This window comes from Bemisia tabaci, chromosome 2 (assembly GCF_918797505.1).
Source record: "Bemisia tabaci chromosome 2, PGI_BMITA_v3".
NCBI classification, from domain to species: domain Eukaryota; kingdom Metazoa; phylum Arthropoda; class Insecta; order Hemiptera; family Aleyrodidae; genus Bemisia; species Bemisia tabaci.
In genome coordinates this window covers 36,020,114-36,047,495 of record NC_092794.1, presented here as the reverse complement: position 1 = coordinate 36,047,495, position 27,382 = coordinate 36,020,114, and the positions used below count along the sequence as shown (strand labels likewise).

Below are 27,382 nucleotides of genomic sequence, written 5' to 3'. Positions count from 1 at the left end.
TTAACTTTTAAGCTCTACTACGCTCTCTTTCTGACATATTGCCCCCTATACTTTTGAAAATTCAAACTATAGTTCACCCCGGTGGTTTCATAAATACTGGCATATTACTTAGTGCCCTGAAAATACAAGTCTCTTTTTCTTAAAATATAAAACAAGAGTTGTAAATGTGCCTAACTTAGGTAGATTAAGGGTAGGTTAGTGCCCAGCCCGGAATGTACGAAACTTTGTGAGCTGATAGTACTAGTTGAGAGAGGCTTATCCCTAGCTCCGTTTTTGCAGGAACCCCAGGGAATCAGCGTTGCCATTTTTTAAAGTCGTAACCTTCAAACACCCATAACTTTCGCAGAAATGCAGTTACAGAGCTCGTATTTACACCAAAAGATGCAAAAAATTACGTTCTATCGACCAATGCCAAAGAAATTTTAATTTGACTCCATTGTTGCCACGTTTTGGCCATTTTTTTAGGCGGGGTTGCCAGTTTTCATGGAAACCGCCACCGCAATCACAAAAAAAAATGTATTACTTATTTAATCACGTTCAGCCTTATTCTGTAGTTGGAATTGTTTATTTATCGGATCGATGGTTTCTTCTATCCCTCTGCAACGGCAGTGGGGACCGACAGTAACGAGATATCGAAATTTAAAGCTACCGAATCACTCAAGCGGTCCGATGAGTAGTTTTGGCGAGGGGCCTAGATCCATTGCTCTTGATCTCTATACAATATCGATATCTCGGTACTGTCGGTCACCACTGCCGTTGCAGAGGGATAGAAGAAACCATCGATCCGATAAATAAACAATTCCAACTACAGAATAAGGCTGAACGTGATTAAATAAGTAATACATTTTTTTTTGTGATTGCGGTGGCGGTTTCCATGAAAACTGGCAACCCCGCCTCTACGCGAATTCCGACGGAAATCAGGCAATGTTGTCAACACCATGTCGCAAATGGTCAGTTTAGGTTAGCAAATGTAGCTGGATAAGATTAAATGAGTACTACTTTAAATTGTGATGGCAGCGGTGGTTTTCATTGAAAACCGGCAACACCGCCGCTACTTGAATTCCTAAAAATCATGTGAAAGTTTCAAAAAAGCGCAAAACATGAACTGACTTTTCGAATTTTGTTTGTTCTAGGCGCTTTGCTTTAACATGGAGTTGCGAAACGTACCTAAACGAGCGTCAATATCGGGGTATAGGGCGTGTTGCCGAATTTTCAAATCGCTATAACTCGTGTTCTTTAAGTCTCTCAGAAAAGTATAATATATCGATGGATGCGGAATCGAACGAACAATAATTCCGACAGGTTTTTATTCAATCCCCACCAACCGCAAACACTTTTTCAGGCGGTAACGTGATTTTAAATAATTACGAAAATTAAAAAAATGGCCAAAACGTGGCAACAATGGAGTCAAATTAAAATTTCTTTGGCATTGGTCGATAGAACGTAATTTTTTGCATCTTTAGATGTAAATACGAGCTCTGTAACTGCATTTCTGCGAAAGTTATGGGTGTTTGAAGGTTACGACTTTAAAAAATGGCAACGCTGATTCCCTGGGGTTCCTGCAAAAACGGAGCTAGGGATAAGCCTCTCTCAACTAGTACTATCAGCTCACAAAGTTTCGTACATTCCGGGCTGGGTACATTTTTCGCCTATATTAATAACCCTCTTTACTTGATTCGGGTGTTTTTTTTTTTTTTTTTTTTTTTTTAAGGTCGATTAATTCAATGGATTCCAGAACCTATTGTTGGTATTGAATTTGTCTTAGACTCAACAAGCGTTGGCTTGTTAGAATATAATCCACCGATAATATTTCTACAAGGTGGATGCACCAGTTGTGAACATGTTGATTTAAGAACCAGAAAAATTTCATGCAAAATGCAGTTGACATTAAATATTTCTTTGCTCAGTTAAAGAAAAACTAAAATTCTAGCACTTTCATTAAATTTCCTAACTTATTGAAAAAATTGATTAACCATCTGCTCATAACTGGGGCACTTAGTTTCCTATCATTATTTACTGCAATTTTCTGCTGTTAGCAAGTTAACTTCATGCAAGTCTATTTAGTCTATCTTGCCATTTGGCATGAATTAAGTAGATAAATTAAATAGGGCAGATCGATTCGATCTTTAAAGTTAGCGAACACACATTAGTGAACCTAGCAGCCGTGTTGCAAACTGGTTGAACAGAGCAGTTTACATTATCAGCCACGCGAGCGCGCTACTCGGCCAATTCGGCAGTGACGAGCAAAAACAGCCGCGAAATGTTCGAATTGCGAAAATTCCCTAACTTTCACCGATTTTCGATCGAATTCCCTGACTTTTCCCCGTTTTCCAGACAGTGATCAAATTCCCTAATTTTTCCCGGTTTTCAAGACCTGCGGACACCCTGATATTAGTTTTTTTAATTTTGACTTGTTGGTGCCGAGCTACGAGGTCCGACACCGAAAAAAAAGGCTAGAATTTTCTTGAAATTTCAAGTTTGGTTTGTAACTTTTAAAATACATTTTCGACAGAATTTTTTCTCTCAAAACTGTTGGCACCAATGGAAAGAGCATGAAATTTTCTTTTCAAAACACATATTACATCAAAATTTAACTGAAAGTATAAGACCTTTACAGGGCCTTTATGGAATGGTGTCAAATTTGACATTTTTTACTTTGTGTAAATTTTGACTTGAATTTCGATTAGTGTGACCCTTTTTCACGAATATTCGACTATTTTTGAAATAAATTTTGTTATTAATTTAATCATGGTACATAGTAAGGGGAGAAGCACCTTAGAGGGATGGTCGACGGAGGGGGGGGGGGGGGCATACCTGATCCGTTTACTGTTTGGCCTATTGCAGCTAAAGATTCTAAGAAAAAAACTGTAAAACACCTATTTGTCGGCAGATTTTCATGAAATTTGGTGTACCCCGATGCATCAATCTAGGAAATTCGAATTTGAAGTTACTTTCAGTCTGAATCAAAATTCAAGATGGCGGAAAAAAGATGGCGGCAATAATTTGTTAGATACCTGTTTATCGACTGATTTGCATGAAACTTCGTATAACCTTGTATTTAGCCCTAGAGAATTTGAATTTGATGTCAAATTTAACCGGAATTGAAATCAAACGTGGTGGGAAGAAGATGGTGGCCATAATTTTTTAAAATTAAAGATGGCCGGTACAATTTGAAAACTACCTATTTATCGGCAGATTTTCATGTAACTCGGTGTATCCTGGTATTTTGATCGGGTAAATTCGAATTTGACGTTACTTTTAGTCTGAATCAAAATTCAAGATAGTGGAAAAAAGATGGCGGCCTTAATTTTTAAAATATCTGTTCATCAGCTGATTTTCATGATATTGAATATTATCTAGTATTTTGACCAAAGTTTGTCGGTTTTGGTTTGAAAACTTATAATATAAGGTAATAAGACAGGGTAAAAAAGTAATTGAGGGGCTTAGAGGACAAGGCACATAAGTGCAGATTTCGAAAAAAATGACACATTAGTGGTTCCAACTAATTCTAGGTTTAAAATAAAGTCTGTGAAAAATTCACCGGAAGCATCCAATGCTTAAGCATCAAAATGTGAGTTTGAACTCACTTTCTGCCTTAAGGCTGTGTATAATAGTTAGCAACTTTAAACATGTTTTTCTCCAAATAGCTCGACGAGGTGCACTTATGCACCTCGTCCTCCAAGTTGTTTAATTGAGAGTATAAGTGTTGAAACGTAATTTTTTCAGTATCGTCGAATATTTAATTGACACAGATTAAGAAATAAAAGAAGCCGAGTAATTAAGCCGAGTAATGAAATAAAATATGTACTAATTTTTTACAAGATGCCAAGGCAGTAAAATTTTAATGTTTTTATTATTTTCCTTCTTATTGACTTAGATTTCACCATTTCACACGAGCCTGCGGTACGTCACGTAGCATAGGTGCATACCCCTCTCCCCTGTTGACAACCCCGCCCCCCCGCTGACATCTGTACTTTCGTTATAATCCTTGTTCGCGCTTACGCTAGAGTTGGCCGCCCAAAAGTTCCAAACCTTCAATGGTGTGTTGAATTTATCATAATAATTATTAGTTTTACTATTGATCCTCCGACGCAAAAAGACCCACTCCCCGAGCTGCCTCCATTGCACAGCCCAATCCCTCACGTAAAGCGCTTCGCGGCGGCGGCTGTGCTCGCATTGTAACTTCCCTCATATGTGAGATGTCCCATTCCGCAATATTTTTAAAAACTCTTAAATGTACAGATTTCGCCAAGCTCTGTCCTATTTGTTTATTTTTACGTGATTGTATGCATAAATACGATGAAATGTGTCTTCACTTTGTATGCGTGAAGTATCTGTTACTTCCGTACTGGCGGTCATAATATATCCATTTGCGCTCTTTGTAGAAAGCAGGGAGGAGGAGGTGGGTCAGTTTCCCCTCCTATTATTTATTTTATATTACGTTAATTAATTTTTGCTCTCCAGAAATTATTTAAATAACTTCTCACGATTGATGGAATATTTGCTGTATTAATATGACCTTTTGAAGGATGGTGTTTTGCATAGAAACTCAACTTTCTGTAGATATTGCCATTTTTTACAATTTTAAATAAAGCCGTGCCAAACCCAAAACTTATGGAAATTGTTGAAACAACGTACCCTATCTTATTGTAAATTTTATGTGCTTTCACGCGGTTATAAAGGTTTTTTGATCAACGCTTTTAAAATGCTTAAAAGTTGGGAAAATGGAGCTAAAAACGGACTTTTTTCAGAAAAGTGTCATTTTTGATCCCAGAAGAAATTATCCTACCGGCAAATATGATTACTTAAAAGGATGTTGAACACACTTTTGCAGTTAAGCAGTTAAGTAGAAAAGCAACGCACCGCGGAAAAATAGCGTCCTCAGAAGTGTCAAGGTCCGGCTCAAGTCATTGACCCCCCCCCCCCTAAAAAAAAAAAAGCTAATCCATTTGTTTTTCCACTTAACTGCTTCTTCATGGACACGGTTTCTTATGCTTCAGAAAAAAGATTAATAATTCTTGTCTAAAACTTGCTACTCCCTCCGATGAGCGCCCCTCGGAAATGTTCGGTATGACGAATTTTAATGTCGCAAAGAAGGGCTCCGCGTGCTCCAGATTTCGGGTGCAGCAGATTTTTTTTATTGTTTTATCGAAAGTGCAATGTTTCAGAATTTTTTTGGCGGAGAGTTTGGTTTGATACAGCAATTCCATTGGGCGTGGGAAATTTTTGAAAAGAGCATGAAAAAAATTTTTCAAACTCTCTCAATCACTGAAAAATTGTCCGATTTACATTCCGTTTGGACAGGGTAGCTTGTTTTTTGGCGTAGAATTAATTTCTGAAATAAAAAAGTAGGGGTGCCATTTGAAAAGTTCGACTTACGGGTGGGGCACCCGCACCCCCCGCCCCGCGCCCCTCCCGCGGTTTGGGAAAATGTCGAATACGCCAAAAGGTGTCCCCCTTGATATAAACGAACACATCTTTTACCATTTTTCGAAATTCCGACGCGTTCGGCAAATATTCAAGGTGGCTCGTTTTTCGTGAGACACCCTGTACGCAAAAAAAAAAAAATTGGCCACTCAAATAAGCTCTGGAGGTGGTAAAAGTACAAGTACTACACTCTAGCAGGCAACTTTTCTTAATTGTATATATTTTATCGCAGTAAGTCCAAAAATACGACCCGTTTTTTCCCTTATAGTGCTTTAACCCTAGCTTTACCAACCGAATCAAAAAAGGCCCAACAGCTAATAAAAATGTTTGTATTTTTCTACCTAAAATGTTTTGCTGCATAAAGAGATCCACAAAAACCCTCTAGAAAAGGGTTCTAACATGGTTTGGAAAAAAAAATTGCGGCCCCGGCAAGAGGCTTGATGCAAAAACGGTGTTTTTTGCCCCCCCCCCCCCCCCCTCTAGAATTTCTTCAGACTATGTCTATTGATTACTTAGACTTGAGCGCTTCTTTGTCCAAATTTTCCCCCCAGACCCCTAGGCACTAGGGGGGTAGAAGGTAAAACCTGTGAACCTCGATATCTCTCAAACGAAGATAGATATCGAGGTCCGGTTTAAACGAAAAATCGTCTATAATTGCATACTTTCTAATTCTAAAGGTCAAAATCCCGAAATCACAATTTTTAATTAGCATACGTGCTTTTTTTCAGTTTTGGAGTGCAGAAAATTTCTTTAAAACAAAGGATACACAAAGATCTCAATTTTTTATTTGAACCAAAACTAGAATTTAAAATTGATCGTCTTTTTTCGCATCTAGCGAGTGATCCATTACTCTAGGGAGCCAAACGGTGCCGGAGTTACGAGCGATTGAAGTTTCCGCTCAAAGCGCGCCGATCGATTTACGCGCGCAAAAAAGCCGTATTTGACGGTTATTAAATCAGATAGAATGTTCAAACCGTGTAAAATGCATTTTTAGGGACTCTGAAGGGTCGCTGAGTTCAGAAATTTCAGATACTTCCAAAAAATTTGCTTTTTTAAAATTACAGCTCCGTGGTGCTATTTTAGAGGCCCACCAAGCCCCAAACGGCTTCTCAGTGGGCCTATACAGAGCTGTAATTTTAAAAAAGTGAATTTTTTGGATGTATCTGAAATTTCTGAGCTCAGCAACCCTCAAGAACCCCTACAAACTTATTTTGCACGGTTTGAACATTCAATCTGATTTAATAACACTCAAATCCGGCTTTTTCCGCGAAAATCGGTCGGCGCGCGTCGAGCAGAAACCTCAATCGCTCATAACTCCGGAACCGTTTGCTTCCCCAGCTTAATGGACCACTCGTTGGATGCAAAAAAAGACGAACATTTAAAAAACTGATTTTGGTTCAAATAAAAAATTGAGATCTTTGTGTATCCTTTGTTTAAAAGAAATTTTCTACACTCAAAAACTAAAAAAAGAACAAATGTTAACTAAAAAATATGATTTCGGGATTTTGACCTTTAGGATCAGAAAGTGTGCAATTTTAGACGATTTTTCGTTCAAACCGGACTTCGATGTCTATCTTCGTTCGGGAGATATAGAGGTTCACAGGTTTTGCCTTCCCCCCCCCCCCCACCTAGCGCCCCTCCAAATTTTTGGATGTCTGAAAATTTGGGAAGAGAAGCGCTCAAGTATGAGTAACGAATATACAAAGTCTGCAGAAATTCTAGAAGGGGCGAAAAAAGCCGTTTTTGCATCAAGCTCTTTATATTCATTGCTACCCCTTTAATATGCCAACCAGGGACTTTTGGGACCCGTATTTAAAACATATGGAGTTCACAAGTTTCACTAGCTTAAATTCATGTATTTGTGTCCACTTACCCCCATGGATTCACACCCCCCCCCCCCCCCCCCCACCAAAGTGCAACTGTAAGATGTAGAATATGCACCCAACCTAACAGGATCATTGCCGGTTGCATAACGTGCATTTGGCAGGCGATTTTCACTGAATATTTGCCTGTCAGCTTTACAAGGTGCACTAGGTGAATAAAAAAAGGTGTCTTAGGGATAAATTTTGATGCAAAAGTAAAAATTGAAATTATGTAAACATGAACATAGTTTCTCAATAATAAGTACTTGTGTCTGTACTGAATGTGATTTAGGTATAGTTTCTTCCTCATCAATTCAAGGTAAGTGTCTTTAAAATTTTTTCTGGTGTAACATGCTTTGTAGTGAGAATATTATCAAAAATGGATCCTTGGAAAAAAAATACAAACTGTTTGGGTATTGGGCTCAATCTAAAAAGTGGGAGCGTTTCACTATACTGTGACTACTACTGACATATACATTGATGAGAGACAGTCTATCATAAACATTAAAGGCAAGTCATCAGATGCATCCGAGACCTGGGTTGGTAGGAACTGGCCCAGCACAGCGCAGACTGCTCTGAGCAATCACTTAAAGTCAATAGGTCAACACCAGCTGATTTTAACTATTTATTCATTTTGAATGTGCAGGGATGGTTATCAAAATGTCTCCGCATAAAAAATTTGAACAGCAGATTTAAAAAAGTAGTTTCTGTTTATGAGCTTTAGGTCAGAAGACTATGGATAATTGGGACTCCCCTGCTCAAAAAAGTAATTAATAGCTCACCATTTTATTTCCACCTCGAATGAAGATCGTGACTGCTCTTGAATTTTTGCATTCTTCAATGACCAGCATTCTATCTTTGGTTGTACCAAATGAGAGCTCACGAACAATGCCAGCATATCCAAGCTTCTCTGGACTCAATTCTTCAAAACGAGGAACGATCCGACCTCCAGTGGCAATCGCAATGAGCTGAAAGAGAGGCAATGATATTTTCAGAGCCAAAAAGGACTACTAGGTGTTTGCAAAGGAACACATATAAAATGAAAATGCATAAAATTACGATAAATTATATGCAGAGATGACATTTAAAAAAAGAAAAAAAAAAAAAACCTGTTCCATAAAAGCTTGCCTATTACAAATGTAGACCTGAATTTTGAGATTGGCTCAAAATAATCATTAGCTTTTCATCAATACATTTCAGGTTGGCACATGTGACACAGTCAAGTACAAAATAACCTATGAAGAGAGGCTCAGAAGTGGCTGCCTCTGATTTTGATGCGGTTTGCAGTGAAAGATAGTTCAATAGCAGTTAATTGACAGGTGCTTTTCCGTTTCAGCGAAAGGGCCTCCGAAACCCCCTAAACAACTGTCAAAAAATAACCCCCGGTCATCATCTGTCCCATAAAAATTTAAGTATCACACAGCTCATATCTGCTGGGGTGGTGCATGGCAGCCACAAGGTCATGAGTTTGTGTCCCAGCAATTACTATATAACTTTTCCCGCTTTATTCAGGTTGTATTTTTTTATTATGATTAAAATAAAGTAATATAGGTAAAAGGTAAACAAATAATACAAAAAGCTCTTCCCCAGAACATCCTCTACAAAGAATGACATAATTATGAAGAGTGTAATACATGAAAGGGGATATTTTGAGAGGCCATTTGCATTGCTACTTATTTATTATTTTTCTACCCAACTGAATTTAAATGGCAGTAAAATAATAAAACTTGAATGAAAGGAGGAAAATAAAATAATGACCACTGGGATACAAACCAACAACAATCTGGCGGCCAGGCGGGTGCCTTACCAGTGTGCTAATTGATGTGGCATTGTGCACTAATTGAATCTTAACAGGGCAGATGATGATTGAGGGCTGTTTTCAGAAAATTCTTTGAAGGGTCTCAGAGGCCCATTGGCGAACACAGAAAAGCACCCATCATTCACCGAAACTTGAAATATTTTTAACCGCAAACCACCTTAAAATCAGAGGGGCCACTTCTGAGCCTCTCCTTATTGGTTGATTACCGATCGATGGCTGAAGTCCAGAAACACGTGCCTCCAATTGAAACGGCTAAAACTCAAGGGACCAGAAGGGATACCCTAAGATTCGGCCAAAAACTTATATTCCTCTGCTGTTAGAAGGAACATGGGGGGGGGGGGGGGGGGTAGGTAGGGTGTTTCTTACTTTTTAAATTTTCGAATTCGAAGGAGGTCCTAGTCCTAAAAGTTGATGTATGGATACATTAGAAGCCTCGTACAAGGAAAAAAATTTAAAACAATTTTTACCCGGTGATCAAACGACTTAAGTGACACAAGTTGAAATTTGAGATTTTTAGATTAAATAACACTGTTTTCCCATGGAAAACGCCGAGTTACGGTCCTAAGAGACAAACATTTCGTCCGTTTGGTCGTATCTGCAACAAAAAAGCCGCAAAACACCCGATAAAGGCGCGCGCAACGAGAGACACTATAGGTGCAACATGGGCGCGCCGCGCCGCGCCGTAGCGCAACGCGCGCACGTCCTCTGCACTGCCTAAGCGACATGCCGCACGCACGCACCAAGCTTACGCGGGCCCGAAAGTTCCCGTCCGTTGCAAGGTATCATGACGAATTGACCTGGATACACTGTAACATTAAAAAACAGTTGAATTGTATAAATACATCAAAAAGACAAATTTTCTTTGTAAAATATTGGCTATATGTAGGAAAATCAATTTCAACAAATTAAACAGTTCAAAGTTGATAAACTAAATCAAATAATCCACAGTTTACTTAAAGGCTTAGAGACTTAAAATGGTTGACAGACTATTTTTATTATTTTTGTATGGTTTTATTGACTTTGGCTGCGACTTGTAAGAGATAATGAAAATAATTTTCTTCAAATAATGTACTAGACATTAGTTAAATTGTATGTTCTGGCGGACAGGTGGATTCAGCAACCCTACATTGTGTCTCATGTTGTGAACAAAGACTCTCTTAGTGTTCGATGTAAGTCTCTCATCAAATAATGCCAAGGGAACCAAATTTTTACTACAGAGGTATCAGAGGTGGCTAGATAAATTACGGAGCACAACACTAGCTGCTGTAGGTACTCTCGTTAAAGCTGTAAAACTTCTTGAGGTCTGCAATGACCTCTGGGTCATTTTTCGGGGCCCCAATATGACATATCGACGGTGCAAGTCGGCAATCACATAACTCGGTTTGCGACGTCGCAGACTTCCTGTCATACTTCATTTTTTAAACAGAAAACTACTCAAGGGCAATTCTTTAAAACTGCCGAGATTTTTCTTCTCTGTGCGAAAAAAATTCTGCAAAAACTTCGAGGAATGATGTAAATTTGTTCTCTTTTTAAAAAATAACATATGGGCGGAGGTTTTTAAGACACTGCAAAAGAGTTATGTGATTGCCGAATTACACTGTCGAAATGTCCTCCTCAATGTGTACCTACGCTAGGGTGGCCCAAATTTGACAATGTCGGAATTTTTTTGGTCTTACCCCCTAGAACTGTTCCATTTGATCAAAAAACACTCTCTGCCAAGTTTCAGCCAAATCGGATAATATTAACCCGTGCCGACAGAGCCATCTTTTTTATATGGGATTTTACATTAAAAAACACTTTTTTCCAGAAAAATCAATTTTTCGAAAAATGTGTAATTTCTAGAAAAAATCTGAGGTCATATTCGGCTTCAGCAGGAAAAATTGAGTGGGAAAACATGTATTGGACACTTCAAAAAAAAAATTTACCCCTCGTTATATCGGCGAAACAACTGAAACATCTAGAAAACGCTAAAACAGGATAAACTGACGGTGATAATATCCCAAATAATTACGTACGTCTGCATCCGAAAACGAAACTCAACATACGGTGGGAGTTTCATGTGTACTTTTTTACGCTGAGTCCAAAGATGCTATCCATTTTTCAGTATTCCGTCAGGATTTTCCGGAAAATTGATTTTCTTGTATAAAAGGAGGGTTCTTCCGGGGAAAAATCAATTTTCAGGAAATAAACCTCAACATATGACGGGTGTTTTATATGTGTTTTTCAATGCTGAGCTCGAAAATGACGTCAAAGTTGCTCCATCACATCGGGATTTTCCGGAAAATCGATTTTCTTGTATAAAAAGAGGGTTTACCGGGGAAAACTCAATTTTCAGGAAATGCACGATCGACTTGTGACGGATGTTTTTAACGTGTTTTTCAACGCTGAGCTCGAAAATGACGTCAAAGTTGCTCCATTACATCAGGATTTTCCGGAAAATCGATTTTCTCATAGAAACAGGGTGTTAAAAAACACATCAACAACATCTATCACAAGTCGATCGTTCATTTCCTGAAAATTGAGTTTTCCGGAAAATCCCGATGTGATGGAGCAACTTTGACGTCATTTTCGAGCTCAGCATTGAAAAACACATATAAAACACCCGTCATATGTTGAGGTTTATTTCCTGAAAATTGATTTTTCCCCGGAAGAACCCTCCTTTTATACAAGAAAATCAATTTTCCGGAAAATCCTGACGGAATACTGAAAAATGGATAGCATCTTTGGACTCAGCGTAAAAAAGTACACATGAAACTCCCACCGTATGTTGAGTTTCGTTTTCGGATGCAGACGTACGTAATTATTTGGGATATTATCACCGTCAGTTTATCCTGTTTTAGCGTTTTCTAGATGTTTCAGTTGTTTCGCCGATATAACGAGGGGTAAATTTTTTTTTTGAAGTGTCCAATACATGTTTTCCCACTCAATTTTTCCTGCTGAAGCCGAATATGACCTCAGATTTTTTCTAGAAATTACACATTTTTCGAAAAATTGATTTTTCTGGAAAAAAGTGTTTTTTAATGTAAAATCCCATATAAAAAAGATGGCTCTGTCGGCACGGGTTAATATTATCCGATTTGGCTGAAACTTGGCAGAGAGTGTTTTTTGATCAAATGGAACAGTTCTAGGGGATAACACCAAAAAAATTCGCAAAATAAATTTTGCTGTGTATAATTGGGCCACCCTAACCTACGCTGAAGAATGCCCGGTAAGTCCAGGTTTCTCCCCAACCAACATTCTAGCCTTTTTTACAATATAATGGATTTGCCATTTTCATTTCTAGACTCTTGCCCAGCCCCATGGCTATTTACTTCCGAATATCTTGAGGTAAAAAAAGTACTTAAATCATAAAAGTTGTCATTGGAAGGTAATGGAGATCTTGCATGTGTTAGGAGTTAGTGATTTAAGTACTGATTATTACACACAATTCCGCGAGAAACACGATGGTTTTATCAGTTTCCTCCGAGACAAATTCCAAAACTGAAAAAAACTCTGAAAGTTGATGCCGTAATGGAGGGGATATCCCTCGCTATCCTACCTCTGTATCAAGCCAAACTCTCCATGCAAAGAGCAAATAACATACATTGACAAGGTAGCCACTTTGTTTGGGGTTTCCAAAACTAAAAACAAGTGTTTTCAGTTTTCACCACAATCCTGCAGATTCATTTCGACGTTGTGAGTCAGCAATCACACAACTCGGTTTGCGATGTCACAGACTTCCTGTCATACCTAGGTACTTTATTTTTCAAACGGAAAACTACTTAACGGCAATTCTTTGAAACTGCCGTGATTTTTCTTCCATGTGAGAAAAAAAGTCTGCATAAACTTCAAGGAATGGTGTCAGTTTGTTCTCCTTTAAAAAATATCATAGAAACGGAGATATTCAGACACCACAATTGAAATATGTGATTGCGAACTTACGCCGTCAATTTGCTCTTTATCTTAGCATAAAAAAGGCTTATTATGAAGGTGGACTCTCAGGAAAGCGGGGATATTTTCTTCAATACGGCCTTAACTTTGAGAGTTTTTTTTTTAGTTTTAGGGTTTGTTTCAGAGAAAACCAGTGAAACCATCCTACTTCACGCGAAGTTTTACGAAGGAATCAATACTTGTATTACCAACTCCCGATATTAACAAGAGCTGCATTTTCATGATCTCTTACAAGTCACAGTCGAAGTCAATAAAACCATACAAAAATAATAAAAATAGTCTGTCAACCATTTTAAGACTCTAAGCCTTTAAGTAAACTGTGGATTATTTGATTTAGTTTTGGCATGGGAACGGAGCTCCCCTGTATTTACAATCGTTCCGTTGCTATTGCTATGTGATTCCCTATGCCTCTGCGACCTTGAGCGTTTCGCCCAGTCTTCGATTTTTGGTTGATTTTCCGATGTATCAAAAACCGTTGTATTTTTTGGCCAATCATGTCTCTACGTCAAGTTGTGTTGATTTCTAGAATTCGCTTTCGGCGAGTTTTTTTCCACCTTCAGATGTCGTGTCTGACTGGTAAATCTGCGCAGAGCCACGAAGTTCCGATTTTGGGCAAATTCTTTTTTTTGGGAGGTTCCGATTGGTTATTTTTCGCCATCAGTTTTCTGTTCGTTGGTGCAAAAGATCGCCTACCTTGTTGCTCTTGAGAAGCCGCCATTATCCCACCTCAAATTTTAAACATAGATATAAAGAAATAATAACCATCGTACAAGGTGGAAAATTGCTCTGGAGGACCCGTTACGGATATATGAGCCAAAATCAGAACTCGATTGATGGATTTAATCCATGAATACAGAAATATTGCCTCAGTTTACTGCCGCGATAGCAAATGCATGCTGAGATGAACCTTGTGACATATGACAGCATAGGTAAACAATGTCTCACAGAGTAATGCGCATAATCCGTTGTCTCTTATCACGCCAGTGACCGAAAACCGCCGAAATCTCAAGGACGTCTTTTGTGAAGCCCCGCTCAGCGTCCGAGATCACTTAACTGTTCTCTTTTCTCCCATCTGTTCTGAGCGGCGAGATGGCTCAGTTAGCTACGACACCATTCTGACCCTGGGAAGATGGCACTTTTTGTGCGAGCGGGGGTTCGAAACTCGCAGGGGACAGCTAATTTTTACTGGTTGTATTGAATGTTTTAGACCAATCATCTAACAATAATTAATACTTGGGAAATTAGGGAGCACATAGGTCCCTTATGATGCGTATTCGGGCATATGTGTAGAGTAAAAATATCATACGTAGGGTGTCCCAAAAGTACCGGGACTGGTTCTGTAACTTCAAAAGTAAGATAGATACAGACATGATTTTGGTCTCATTTTAAAGATCAACTCAATACCTATCGATTAAAACCAAGATCAGCTTAATTGAATAAAAATTGACCGAGTTATGACAATTTGAAATTAGTGAGGAAAGTTTACCCCTACGGTTTTTAGGAAGATTTTTTGCTTACCAGGATTCAAAAAGTTAATATTCGTATCCACTTTCCTCCGAATCTTCCATAACTTCCTTTTGCTTTTCAAAGTAACGTCCATCAAACCGGATGCACTTTTTCATGCGCTCTTGCCACTTATCCAACATTGTTTTCCTGAATTCTTCCTCTGGGATGGAGTTGAAGAAGTTTTGAATTGCATTCTGGATTTCGGTCTTTGATACGAATCTTCGTCCGCGAAGCTCCTTTTTAAGCGTAGGAAACGTCCAAAAATCACATGGAGCCAAGTCAGGGCTATAAGGGGGATGAGGGATTGTTTCAACTCCATTTTCACTCATAAATTCACGTGTTAAGCTCGATGTGTGAGGCCGCGCATTGTCTTGATGGAGTATCCACGAAGCTTTCAAGTCCGACCGTTTCCGGGAAATGTGCATTCTCAACTCCTTTAGTACTTTGCAATAATACGCACTGTCAACTGTTGTGTTTGATGGTACAAAATGTTGATAAATGACACCTCGAAAATAAAAAAACACAATAAGCATCACTTTATCGGCCGACTTTTCGATTTACGGCGATGAAGAATCTTCCTAAAAACCGTAGGCGTAAACTTTCCTCGCTGATTTCAAATTGCCATAACTCGGTCAATTTTTATCCGATTGAGCTGATGTTGGTTTTAATCAATAGGTATGAGTTGATCTTTAAAATGAGATCAAGATCATGTCTGTATCTATCTTACTTTCGAAGTTACAGAACAAGTCCCGGTGCTTTTGGGACACCTTATGTATACTTTACGCCGAAAAAGCGAACCTGAAACTTAAATGCGTTAACTTCCGAAAACCATATATAATCCAACGAAAATAAATAATTGGTACATAACAGCTTTCTTGTATGCAAAGAAAATAATTGAAATGTTAAAAAAGAGATGTCAACACAAAATTACATAGCCCCTTCAATTCAGAAGATACTACAAACGAATTGTACCTTAAAATTTTCATATCCCAGAAGCTAACGTTCCCATGACGAATATTGCTATCGCTAGCGATTGCAAAATCCAACTTGTATTAACTTTGAACTGTTTAATTTGTTGAAATTGATTTTCCTACATATAGCCAATATTTTACAAAGAAAATTTGTCTTTTTGATGTATTTATACAATTCAACTGTTTTTTAATGTTACAGTGTATCCAGGTCAATTCGTCATGATACCTTGCAACGGACGGGAACTTTCGGGCCCGCGTAAGCTTGGTGCGTGCGTGCGGCATGTCGCTTAGGCAGTGCAGAGGACGCGCGCGCGTTGCGCTACGGCACGGCGCGGCGCGGCGCGCCCATTTTGCACCTATAGTGTCTCTCGTTGAGCGCGCCTTTCTCGGGTGTTTTGCGGCTTTGGTGTTACAGATATGACCAAACGGACGAAATTTGCCCTTTACGTAACTCGGCGTTTTCCATGGGAAAACAGTGTTATTTTATCTAAAAATCTCAAATTTTAACTTGTGTCACTTAAGTCGTTTCATCACCAGGTAAAAATTGTTTTAAATTTTTTTTCCTTGTACAAGGCTTCTAATATATCCACACATCAACTTTTAGGACTAGGACCTCCTTCGAATTCGAAAATTTAAAAAGTAGGAAACACCCTAGGGGGGAGGGGGGGGGGCGAATTTTCCACCACTTGAGGTAGAAAATGGGGCCTCAAGTCCTCAATAATAAACACCGTATTTTAACCGGACAATTTGATAATCATAGACAAAGTACACAAATCAAGTTTCAGAACCACGAAACCGAAAAAAACATTACAAAATCTTCCCCAAACTTCCAAAAACTCTCCAAAACAACTGAAACTCAGAAAGAGACAAAAACTACAGCTAGCACACCAGGGGACTTGGCAGGAGACAAGGGTCGGTGGACTAAAAGTTGGTAATCCACAGTGCCGGTGGTCTCGCGGAGGCTGCTGACGGATTTTCACTCAAAACGTCGACGGAAGGGTTGAACCGCACTCAAAGACTTGGCGGGAGGCAAGGGTCGGTTGATTCTGTGTTGCTGATCCGAAATGCCGGGGGTCTCGCGGAGGTTGTTTCAACACCGCCGAAAAACACTTTGAGGACGCAAGTATAGAATTTTATGTGCACCTAGGCATTGCACGGAATCGCGACATTTCCCATACCAGCGAAAATGAGCGACTGACTTTAGAGATTTTCCGGAAAACGCGCGTCACCGTGCACCGCCGCTTCCCACGTCCCACGCGTCCTGCCCCGTTACGCCAATTACATCTGACGAAAAGTGCTGATCAATCTAAGGCTGGCCGCAGTTCACACGGGAAACAAGAGCAAAACTTAACCTATGACGTCACAATATTTCCTCCTCGCTGAGTTGCTGTCCGGCGAGGGATCCCACCATAGTCCTCCGGCGTGCGATCCGCGCTATTTTCCCAGTGTAAGGGCAGCATGAATAATTTTCAGGTTAAGGGCGCACTTTTCGTTTCACAATTGCGATGCTGCATAAACGCACTCATGTTTGAATTTTATAAGAAAAACTAACCAACAACTTTTTTGGAAATTTTCGATGATTAGTTCCATTTAAAATATTCACAGATTTGAAAGAGGTACTTAGTTTGGTCAATTATGAAAAAGATAAAATGTGAGCAAAGATTTTGGAATGTTGTAAAGGTTTCGATTTTAGTCGCTGATGGACAAGTAAACGAATACATATGGTTTGAAAGGCAGACATAGTATGTAATTCTCTTCAGATCCCACTTTACTTAAAAATTTCACATAAAAACTAAGATACTGACTGAATAGATTGTTTCCTGTAATAATTACCTCTATTTCAGGGCCACCGACCCAACGGACAGCCGGTAATTCTCGCTGCAACAGGAGATGATTTGCTTCATCATCAAAACCCCACTGACAAATTGCTAATGTTGCACCAGCATCTTTGACCTAAAAAACAAAAAAATATTGAAGACCAGGGAAAAAGGCCATAGGGATCCGAAAAATTGGAGTTCGAAATCGTGTTTCTTTATGCAAAATTTTGGCATTGGTCATTAGGTATTAGAGGATGCTGATGGTGTTAAATGCCACGATTCACACTTTTATCATCTTACCGAAAATTGTAAAATTATGTGGTGAAAAGTTCTTTAGAAGTCGTTTTTGATGATAATATATTATATGGGTAGGACAAGAATGAGAAAGCAATTCAAAGAAGCTAAAACCACACAAAGCGAGGCACAAATTCAGATGCTGGCAATGCTGAGAGTTTGTGAAGTTTAACAACTAAAAGAAAAAAAAAGAAATAACGCAAACATAAGTACCTGTTGCACCATTTGTGAAAATTTCTCTTGTTCATATTTTCTGAGTTCTTTGTAGTTTTCAACAGAAGTTACATCCAACTTATGCTTTGTTTTAGGCTTTGGGGGCTCAAATGGACAAGTCAAAATTGCAATTTTGACATCATTTAATACCTGAAAAACATGATCAGTAGAGTTCCAGAGTAAACTGTAAGATTACAGCAATATGTTACGTTGCATGATAGTAGCACACTGAAAATGCACTCTTATCCTGTCTAGAGATGTGCAAGTGAGAAGAAATAATGCCTGAAAAGAGCTGATCTCATCAAGAATAATCTACAGTCTCCTTATTTGCATGCTGCTCCTCTTTGTTGGATGGGCAAAATGACGATCAAGAAAGAATCTTTGAATAAAGTGACATGCTTTTTACGATGAGATTGTCAGAATTTGTTTTCATTTAACTACGTATTTCATTCCTGGCGACAGCTAAAAACAAAATGAGCTTGTTTACAAAGGAGGAGTATCGTTTTGGGCCTTTTCTGACCCCACCTGGATTTTGCTGAATGTTTCATATTTTCAAAGTACTAGTCCTAGTTAGACTTTATGCCAAATATTTTACCTAACGGAGCCCATGCAAAGGTGCAACAACGCCTCAAACCCAGAATCTTGGCATCAAAAAGAAGTTATTTTCGTCGGCTTTTTCGACTGTTATCACTCTTTCAGCAGATGACTCCCATGTATTTTTTTGCGTACTTTCCGTTTCTAGCCTCTTGAAAGGCCTCCAATAATTTTAAAGGGGCCTTATGGCCCATTGTTGCCATTTTTGGCCCATTTTTAGGGGTTTTTTCAATTTTACACATGCAGAAATCAATTCAAACTAAGAAACGTGTACGTTTTTTAAAAGAACGCAAAAAAATGAATAAATAATGTTTTATACAACTTTTTTCTACGTTGCCAAATTTTCGATAAAAATCGTCCCGAACAGCCAAAAATGGCGAAAATTCGATAAATTGCCACGCTTAAGGTTCAAGAAAGTGGGGTACAACTTTCACATTGACGAACGTAACAGCTCTTACCTACATATACAACATATCAAAAAATTATAGTTGTACCTGGATTCCAACGATGTGAAAATTGACCAGGATGTCGATTTTAGCGGCCATTATTTACTAGAAGGTAGCTCTTTTGAATGTTTTTCGACCTTAGTCACCCTCTATGGGTGTATACTGTACAAGGTGTACCAAAAGTCCGTCCCACCCCTGCTAACTTTTGAACGAATTGAGCTAGGAAAATGAAACTTAGGGAATGTTCCTATCTCAAAAGGGACCATCTTTTGGGGGGTTCAAAATTTTGTAACCCCCCCCCCCCCCAACAACTTCTTTTCTTCAAATGGCAACCCCTATCTTGTGAAACCTCATTCAAAAGAGCATAAAAAACCAAGAATTTTGGCGCAAACCGCAGATCAATATCTTAATTTTTGACCGAGTTATGATAGGTCAAATTTGACCTATTTTATAAAAATCATAACTCCGGTTCAAATTATCGTAATGAAAGAAATAAAACGGGAAAATTTACCAAATTGTAAGCTCTTTTAAGTAAAAATCACAGAAATTACTTCAAACTAATTTTAAGAGGGGTTTTGGATCCCCAAATACGTCAATTCAAAGGTCATTCAATTTTCCCGCGAAATAAGCCGATTTCTCCTAGATTTGCCTCCACGTTATCTCAGTAAGGTCAAAATCAGTTCAACAGTACGTTGGCAAGTCCCCAAATATCGGGAAAAGTTAAAAAAGAAAAAGAAATTTAAGGTGGTTAAATTTGACCATTTAAATTTCGTTTTTTTTTAAACTTTTCCCAAAATTTGGGAACTTGCCAACGTACTGTTGAACTGATTTTGACCTTACTGAGATAATGTGGAGGCAAATCTAGGGGAAATCGGCTTATTTAGCGGGAAAATTGAATGACCTTTGAATTGACGTATTTGGGGATCCGAAATCCCCCTTAAAATTAGTTTGAAGTGATTGCTGCAATTTTTACTTAAAAGCGGACACAATTTGGTAAATTTTCCCGTTTTATTTCTTTCATTACGATAATTTGAACCGGAGTTATGATTTTTATAAAACAGGTCAAATTTGACCTATCATAACTCTATCAAAAATTAAGATATTGATCTGCAGTTTGCGCCAAAATTCTTAGCTTTTTATGCTCTTTTGAATGAGGTATCACAAGATAGGGGTTGCCATTTGTAAAAAAAAGTTGGGGGCCCCCGTCCCCCTCTTAGGGGGGGACCAAAATTTTGACCCCCCCAAAAGATGGTCCCCTTTGAGATAGGAGCATTCCCAAAGTTTCATTTCCCTAGCTCAATTCGTTCAAAAGTTAGCAGGGGTGGGACGGACTTTTAGTACACCCTGTATGTATATTTCTACGTAATTTTCATATCTGGCCATAAAAATGGCTTCCTGTGAATTTTAAGAGGCCTAGCGGTTCATTATTGCCAATTTTCACCAATTTTTAGGGTTTTTTTCAAGTTTACGTAGGTAAAACTTAATTTAATCTAAAAACCGTGTACATTTTCGGAAAGAACGTAGAAAAATACATGAATATGTGATTTGTAACTTTTCCCTACGCTGCCAAATTTTTTAGAAAAATCGTCCTGAAGCGCCAAAAATGCCAAAAATTGGATTGATCATCACGTCGAACGTAAGTGAATTTTAAGTTTTCTTTCACTACAAATAACGTATCGAAAATGGAAAATTGCGATGCGTCTCACGGAACACATAGTGGGTCGGATGAACAAGGTAAAACGAACCCTTAAGGTGCTTTTACCTTGTACTTCACTCTGGTTCACCTCTATATTCCTGTAACCTCGAGATGATCCTTGATTCTCAAGATGCTTGCTACAGGCCAAATATACCAAACAACAGAAACTGCGTGGGGAAAGTGTCCCACGATCCACATGAAAGTCATAATTCACTATCTAGAACCTTCGACGACATGATTAATCCAATTTTTGGCATTTTTGGCGCTTCAGGACGATTTTTCTCGAAAATTTGACAACGTAGGGAAAAGTTACAAAGGACATTTTATACGTATTTTTCTACGTTCTTTCCGAAAATGTACACGGTTTTTAGATTAAATTAAGTTTCACACACGTAAACTTGAAAAAACCCATGAAAATTGGTGAAAATTGGCAACAATGGACCGCTAGGCCTTAAAAAATTCACAGGAATCCATTTGTATGGCCAGATATAAAAAGTACGTAGAAAAATACATACAGGGTGATCCAAAAGTCCCTTCCACCCCCTCTAACTTTTTACCTAATTGAGATAAAGATTTGAAACTTGGAGGATATTCCGAGGTCAAAGGGAGCTACTTTTCGGCCCCCCTAAAATTTTCAGGGGGGCCTCCCTGGGGGGGGGGGGGGCAACGGCCCCCAACTTTTAATTTTCAAATGGGAAGACCCCCTTTGTGATACCTCGTTCGAAAGAGCATAAAAAAAGAAAACGTTTCGCTTCAACCCGAAGTCAATATCTCAAACCGTTTCAAAATGGCGGCCGGTTAAAGTTCAAAATGGCCGAAAATTAACACCGGTTATTTGTCGATGGATTTGCGCGAAAATCGGTGAAGAGGGGTATATTGACACGAGAAAAACGAATTTGACGTTAGATCTAACTAATAAAAGGGAAATACATTGATCATACACTCATCCATCACGCTCGCCTCCCTGCTCCTACCGGTCGGAATCGGTGCGAACTTAGCCGTTCGACGGGTACTGTCCCCGAGGGGTGCAATAAGCTTTCTTTTCGCGATTCGCCCGTCCGTTCGCGAGTAACCGCGGTCGGAAGTCGCGGATATTCCCGTAAGCCCGTGTGTGTTGGAAAGAGAGACGTAGCAGTGCGGATATATTTCCTGACGCGGCCGTTGCCGGGTGGCCGTCGGATACCTTTAGCTGCGCGCGTAATTGGCCCTTGATTTCCGCTGTTCTATGCTATGAACGGCAACACTGCGGGCCTTTCTATGTTTCATCCGATTATCAGCTGATGAAAGTTTTTGAGCTTTCATATGTTTCCATAGTTATTCTTCTACGCTTACTGCTCGTATATTTATTCGCCTTCCTCCCTCCCCACGAACGTTTTTACTTTGTTTTTTTTTTTTTTTAAACTGAGCAGCTGATGAAAATAACATCTTTTTGAATGTTTTGGGTCAGTTATTTTCCATTATCTGAACTTTAGTTGTTGCTTTCATAGTGGGTTTCTTGTGTAATCATGGATTTTTTAACTATTAATTCCAGTGGAACTCAATTTAACTGTAGTTGTCGTTTTAATAGTGGTTTTCTAGTGTAATCATGGATTTCCTAACTATTTCTGAACTTTAGTTGTTGCTTTCATAGTGGGTTTGTTGTGTAATCATGGATTTTTTAACTATTAATTCCAGTGGGACTCAAATTAACTGTAGTTGTCGTTTTAATAGTGGTTTTCTCAATAAATTTTGCCAACATGCTTTTCAATTCATTCTACAACATTTCATTCCGACGTGGTAATAAAGACTTATAATGCCCCTAATACATTATAATTAATTACAATAGTAACGCCGCATTATAATGTGGTATTATACATCGAAACGATTCATGTTCTACTAATTATTGATTATTGTGAGATGAATTCTGTTTTCTCTGATTGTATGTTTCATACGTGCGAAGCACGTACACTGAAAAAAAGTTCTGTTGTAACAAACCAGAATTTCTGGTTGTATTTCGCAACCAGATTTTCCGGATGATTCAACCAGAATTACAGTTGACTCAACCAGACGTCTGCTTGACTCCACCAAATTCTAGTTGAGTCAAATGTAATTCTGGTTAAATCAACCGGAAAATCTGGTTGCGAAATACAAACAGAAATTCTGGTTTGTGACAACAGAACTTTTTTTCAGTGTACGGGTCACTAGAAACGTGGGTCGTACGGGTGGCTGATAAAATTGATCTTCGAATAACTTTTGATGAGCTAAGGAAATGGGTCCATCTGCATCTCATGGACAATACATAGTTGCCGTAATTAAGGTCATCCCGTAATTAAGGTGCCGTGATTTAAGTCATGAATTCTTCATCTAATTCTTGGTTCATCTCCAAAATGTCTGCTAAAGCTTTCATGCGCTTCTACTTGTATGCATGAATGAGCATATTGGGTATCCAACAAGCGGACACTTTTTTAAAATTCAGATGATTCTTGACAATATCGAACAGAAGTGCAAGAGCTGCGATACAACCATTACATCTAGCTCATCAAAAGTTATTCGAGGATCATTCAAAAACCTCTTTGACAAGTTACAAAAACTTTTCGTTAACAATAGTGTCACACGGTACTAGGGATGGTTACTTTTTAACGAACCTTATATTTCCCTGACTCAGTCCTAAATTATAGAAGTATGCATTAATTTTCCAGCGATCCAAATAAAATCAGTGAATTAAAAGTTATACGCATATATTATGAGATATTCCGATTTGTTTCCTGCAATATCGCCGCGCGAAGCGCGGGTTGACTGCTAGTTTTCAATAAAACCAAAATTTCCAAAATGGCCGCCAGTTAAAGTTCAAAATGACCAAAAATTGATTTTTTTATAAATCTAAGTTCAAATTTGTTTATCTTATGCCAAAATACTCTCAAATTCCAAGTTTTAGGCAAATCCATCGGGAAAAAACCGAGGTGAAAATTTTCGGCCATTTTAAACTTTAACCGGCGGCCATTTTGGAAATTTTTTTTTTTTTTTTTTTTTTTTTTACACGTATGGGGGACTATACTGTCACAGGTTTAGCAATCCTGCGGACCCCAGCTGGTAGCCCCTGCCTCAAAGGGGGTGGGTAGACAGGGCTCTTAGCTGTGGTGGAAGCAACCTGTCTAGGAGAGGAAACTCCGAAATCAAACCCTGGTCCTCCAGGTTGGGGGTTGGGGCATCGGGCTGACTCCCCGATCCTTGGAAAAAATGTACAATGTCAAAAAACCCAATAACATATGCCTCGGTAATCATGGAAACAAACGGACTCTTCGACTTAGATTACGGAAAACGACACTCGCTTTTGGTACTTGGAATGTGCAAGGCATTTCCAAGAAACTGACGGAAGTGGTATCGGAGATAAAGAACAACAGGATCGACGTGGCGGTAATAACGGAAACAAAGAAAAAAGGCCACGGATCAGAGAGCCTTGGGGACTACGATTTATTCTACAGTGGAGTGCCGAAACATCAGCGTGCACAAAAGGGTGTCGCAATTCTGAACCGCAAAAAATTTCGAAGAAATATTAAGAACTGGGAGGCCATCAACGCTCGCATGATTAAGATGAACCTAACATTGCACGGTCACAGAGTCACTGTTTTGGGAGTATACGGGGTCAATGATGATGCTACCATCGCACTTAAGGATCAGTTTTTTGAAGAACTGGACGAGGAGGTAGTGAAGGTAGGACCTGGGAGGGAAGTCCTTGTGTTGGGAGATCTAAACGGTAGAACGGGATCCCGGGTGAACAGTAAAGTCGTCGGCCCGTTCGGTGAAGTTACGGTGAACGACAACGGAAGCCGCATTATCGACGTTTGCGAGCAGATGGAATTAAAAGTGTTGAACGGGTTCTACCAACACAAGGATATTCACAAATATACTTGGGTCCAACCTACTCGCGGCTTAAGATCCATCATTGACTACGTGCTCGTTAAACAGGTAACAAACCTTAAGATCCACCAGGTGAGAGTATGTAGAGGACTCTCCTGCGGTAGTGACCACCATTTCCTCAGAGCGGATGTAGCCTTTCCCGCTCGTGTGTCGCAGAACGATCAAGGCGACAATCAACAACCGGAGTGACAACGCGTACATCAAGTTCAGTATAACATCGATAGCCTAAAGCACCCGAGTGTCAAGGCTCTGTACGCAAAGCGCCTGGATGAAAAGTTAGGAGATGGGTGCGATGGCAGTACGGAAGAGCGGTATGAGTTTATCAAGAATTGCATTCACTCGGCGGCAGCGGAGGCCCTGGGGGTTTCTGATCCAAAAAATGATAATCAAAAACCGTACTGGTGGGATGCGGAGGTAGAGGAGGAAATAAATGTGAAAAGGAATAGGTATCATCAGTTTCTCTCTTCTCAAAAGTTGGATGATAAAATCATGTACAAACAGGCTCAAGCAAGGGTCCGTCAGGTCATCACTCGGAAGAAGAATGAGGCTTGGGAAGAAAGCTGTATGAAGATAAATACCTACCTTGGAGGCCGGAAAAGTACGGAAGGCTGGAAAGTGATCAAAGGGTTGTGACGGAATAAAATGCGCGACATCATATCTCCGATACCAATTGACAAGATGGAGGACTATTTTAAAGATTTATTAACGGAGAGGCAACCCGAGTTTCAAGGCGGAGTCATAAGCACTAAAGAAGATTCCAACGTGGAGATCCAGCTCCAAGATGTAGTGAAGGCTGTGAGGGAGTTGAAAACTCGCAGAGCTCCTGGACCTGGGGGTATACCGGCGGAGTTGATAAAATGTGGTACCGGTAAACTATTTGAACATCAGAGGAAACTTATGCAAGACTGTTTGCATGGTTCCGAAATACCAAAGGATTGGAAGGAATCTTGGATTACTACCAGTCATAAGAAAGGTAGTAAGCAAGATTGCGACAACTACAGAGGTATATCGGTCGCAGGAACCTTGAGCAAGGTCTACGGTAAAATTCTCAAGGCAAAGGTCGAAGAGGTTTGGAGCGGCCAGGAAGCCGAAGAACAGGCTGGGTTTAGAGCCAGTAGGTCTACCGTCGACCATTTGTTCACCATTACCCAGGTCATCGAGAAGAAAAGGGCGGTCAGCCAGGAGCTGCACTTGGTGTTTGCGGATCTACAGAAAGCTTATGACAGCGTGCCGTTAGTGAAGCTTTGGGAAGCCTTGGAAAAAAGGGGTTTTAGCAAAGGACTTGTGGGGGCAATTAAATCATTTTATAACGGGACGATATCAAGAATTAAATGTCGTGGAGAGTTGTCCGGAGGTTTTTTCGTCACAAAAGGGCTAAAACAAGGCTGTTGTTTGTCACCAACACTATTTAAGGTATACCTAGAGCACGTGTTAAAGGAATGGAAAAATAAGGTTGCGGGAATGGGCGTTCCACTCCTTGATGGGCAGACCCTTTATACTCTATGCTTTGCCGATGACCAGATCGTTGTAGCTCAAGATGAGGAAGATGCAGATTACATGACGCGGAAGTTGGTCGAAGAATATCGGAAATGGGGCATGGATGTTAGTGTGTCCAAGACAGAGAAGCTGGTCGTAGGAGCAGCGCATCAGCGGCAAAGCATAGAGCTTGAGGATGGACGGCGCATCGAAGAGTGTGACGAGTATAAGTATCTCGGTGTTTGGCTCGATCAGGATGGAAGGATGGATAGAGCAATTAAGGACAGGATCATCCAGGGCAGGAGAGCCATCGCGATGCTGAACGGGGTGCTCTGGGATCAGAGCATCTCGAAGGCAAACAAGCACCGAATATATGACTCCATCGTTAAAAGTATCGTGCTCTATGGTAGTGAAGTGTGGCCTTTGACGAAAAGAACGCAAGAAATGTTGAGGGCAACTGAGATGGATTTTTGGCGGCGATCTGCCGGCATTTCGAGACGGGACCGTGTCCGTAATGAGAGAATTCGCCAGGTGATGAAGGTTGAGAAAGATATCGTGCACGACGTCATGTCCAGGCCGTTATGCTGGTATGGACATGTGCAAAGAATGTCGGAGGAGAGGTTGCCCAAACAAGTTTTGGATTGGGTACCACCTGGGAAGAAGCGACGGGGACGTCCCGTAAAGGGTTGGCGGCATGGCGTTGACGAAGAGATGTTGCGGTGTCAGTTGCCCGATAACCTCTGGGAAGACAGGCATATGTGGCGTTTGGGTGTCGTAGAACGCCAGAGTGCGTTATAAAGCGACTTTATATATATATATTGGTTTTTTTGAAAATCTAACGTCAAATTCGTTTTACTTGTGTCAAAATACCCCTGCATACCGATTTTCGCGCAAATCCATCGACAAATAACCGGTGTTAATTTTCGGTCATTTTGAACTTTAACCGGCCGCCATTTTGAAACGGTTTGAGATATTGACTTCGGGTTTAAGCGAAAAGTTTTCTTTTTTTATGCTCTTTCGAACGAGCTATCACAAGGGGGGTCTTCCTATTTAAAAATTAAAAGTTGGGGGCCGTTGCCCCCCCCCCCCCAAGGGAGGCCCCCCTGAAAATTTAAAGGGGGCCAAAAAGTAGCTCCCTTTGACCTCGGAATATCCTCCAAGTTTCAAATCTTTATCTCAATTAGGTAAAAAGTTAGAGGGGGTGGAAGGGACTTTTGGATCACCCTGTATAGTATACACCCATAGAGGGTGACTAAGGTCGAAAAACATTCAAGTAAAAAAAGGCCGCTATAATCGACATGGTCAATTTTCACATCGTTGGAATCCAGGTACAACTATAATTTTTTGATATGTTGTATATATAGGTAAGAGCTGTTACGTTTGTCAATGTGAAAGTTGTACCCCACTTTCTTGAACCTTAAGCGTGGCAATTTA

The 27,382-nt window shown here is 39.7% G+C and overlaps 1 protein-coding gene across 1 annotated transcript in view; it reads right to left on the bottom strand.

Moving 5' to 3' along the window:
• The window catches only part of CCT5 (chaperonin containing TCP1 subunit 5), a 90,488-nt gene that overhangs the window by 20,440 nt on the left and 42,666 nt on the right, over nt 1-27,382 (bottom strand). The window contains exons 5-7 of the mRNA XM_072297247.1: nt 17,840-17,989; nt 17,349-17,468; nt 8,072-8,257 (exon numbers count right to left, since the gene is read on the bottom strand). Of these exons, the coding sequence (XP_072153348.1) occupies nt 8,072-8,257; nt 17,349-17,468; nt 17,840-17,989 (456 nt within the window). The remainder of the gene's footprint in view (nt 1-8,071; nt 8,258-17,348; nt 17,469-17,839; nt 17,990-27,382) is intronic.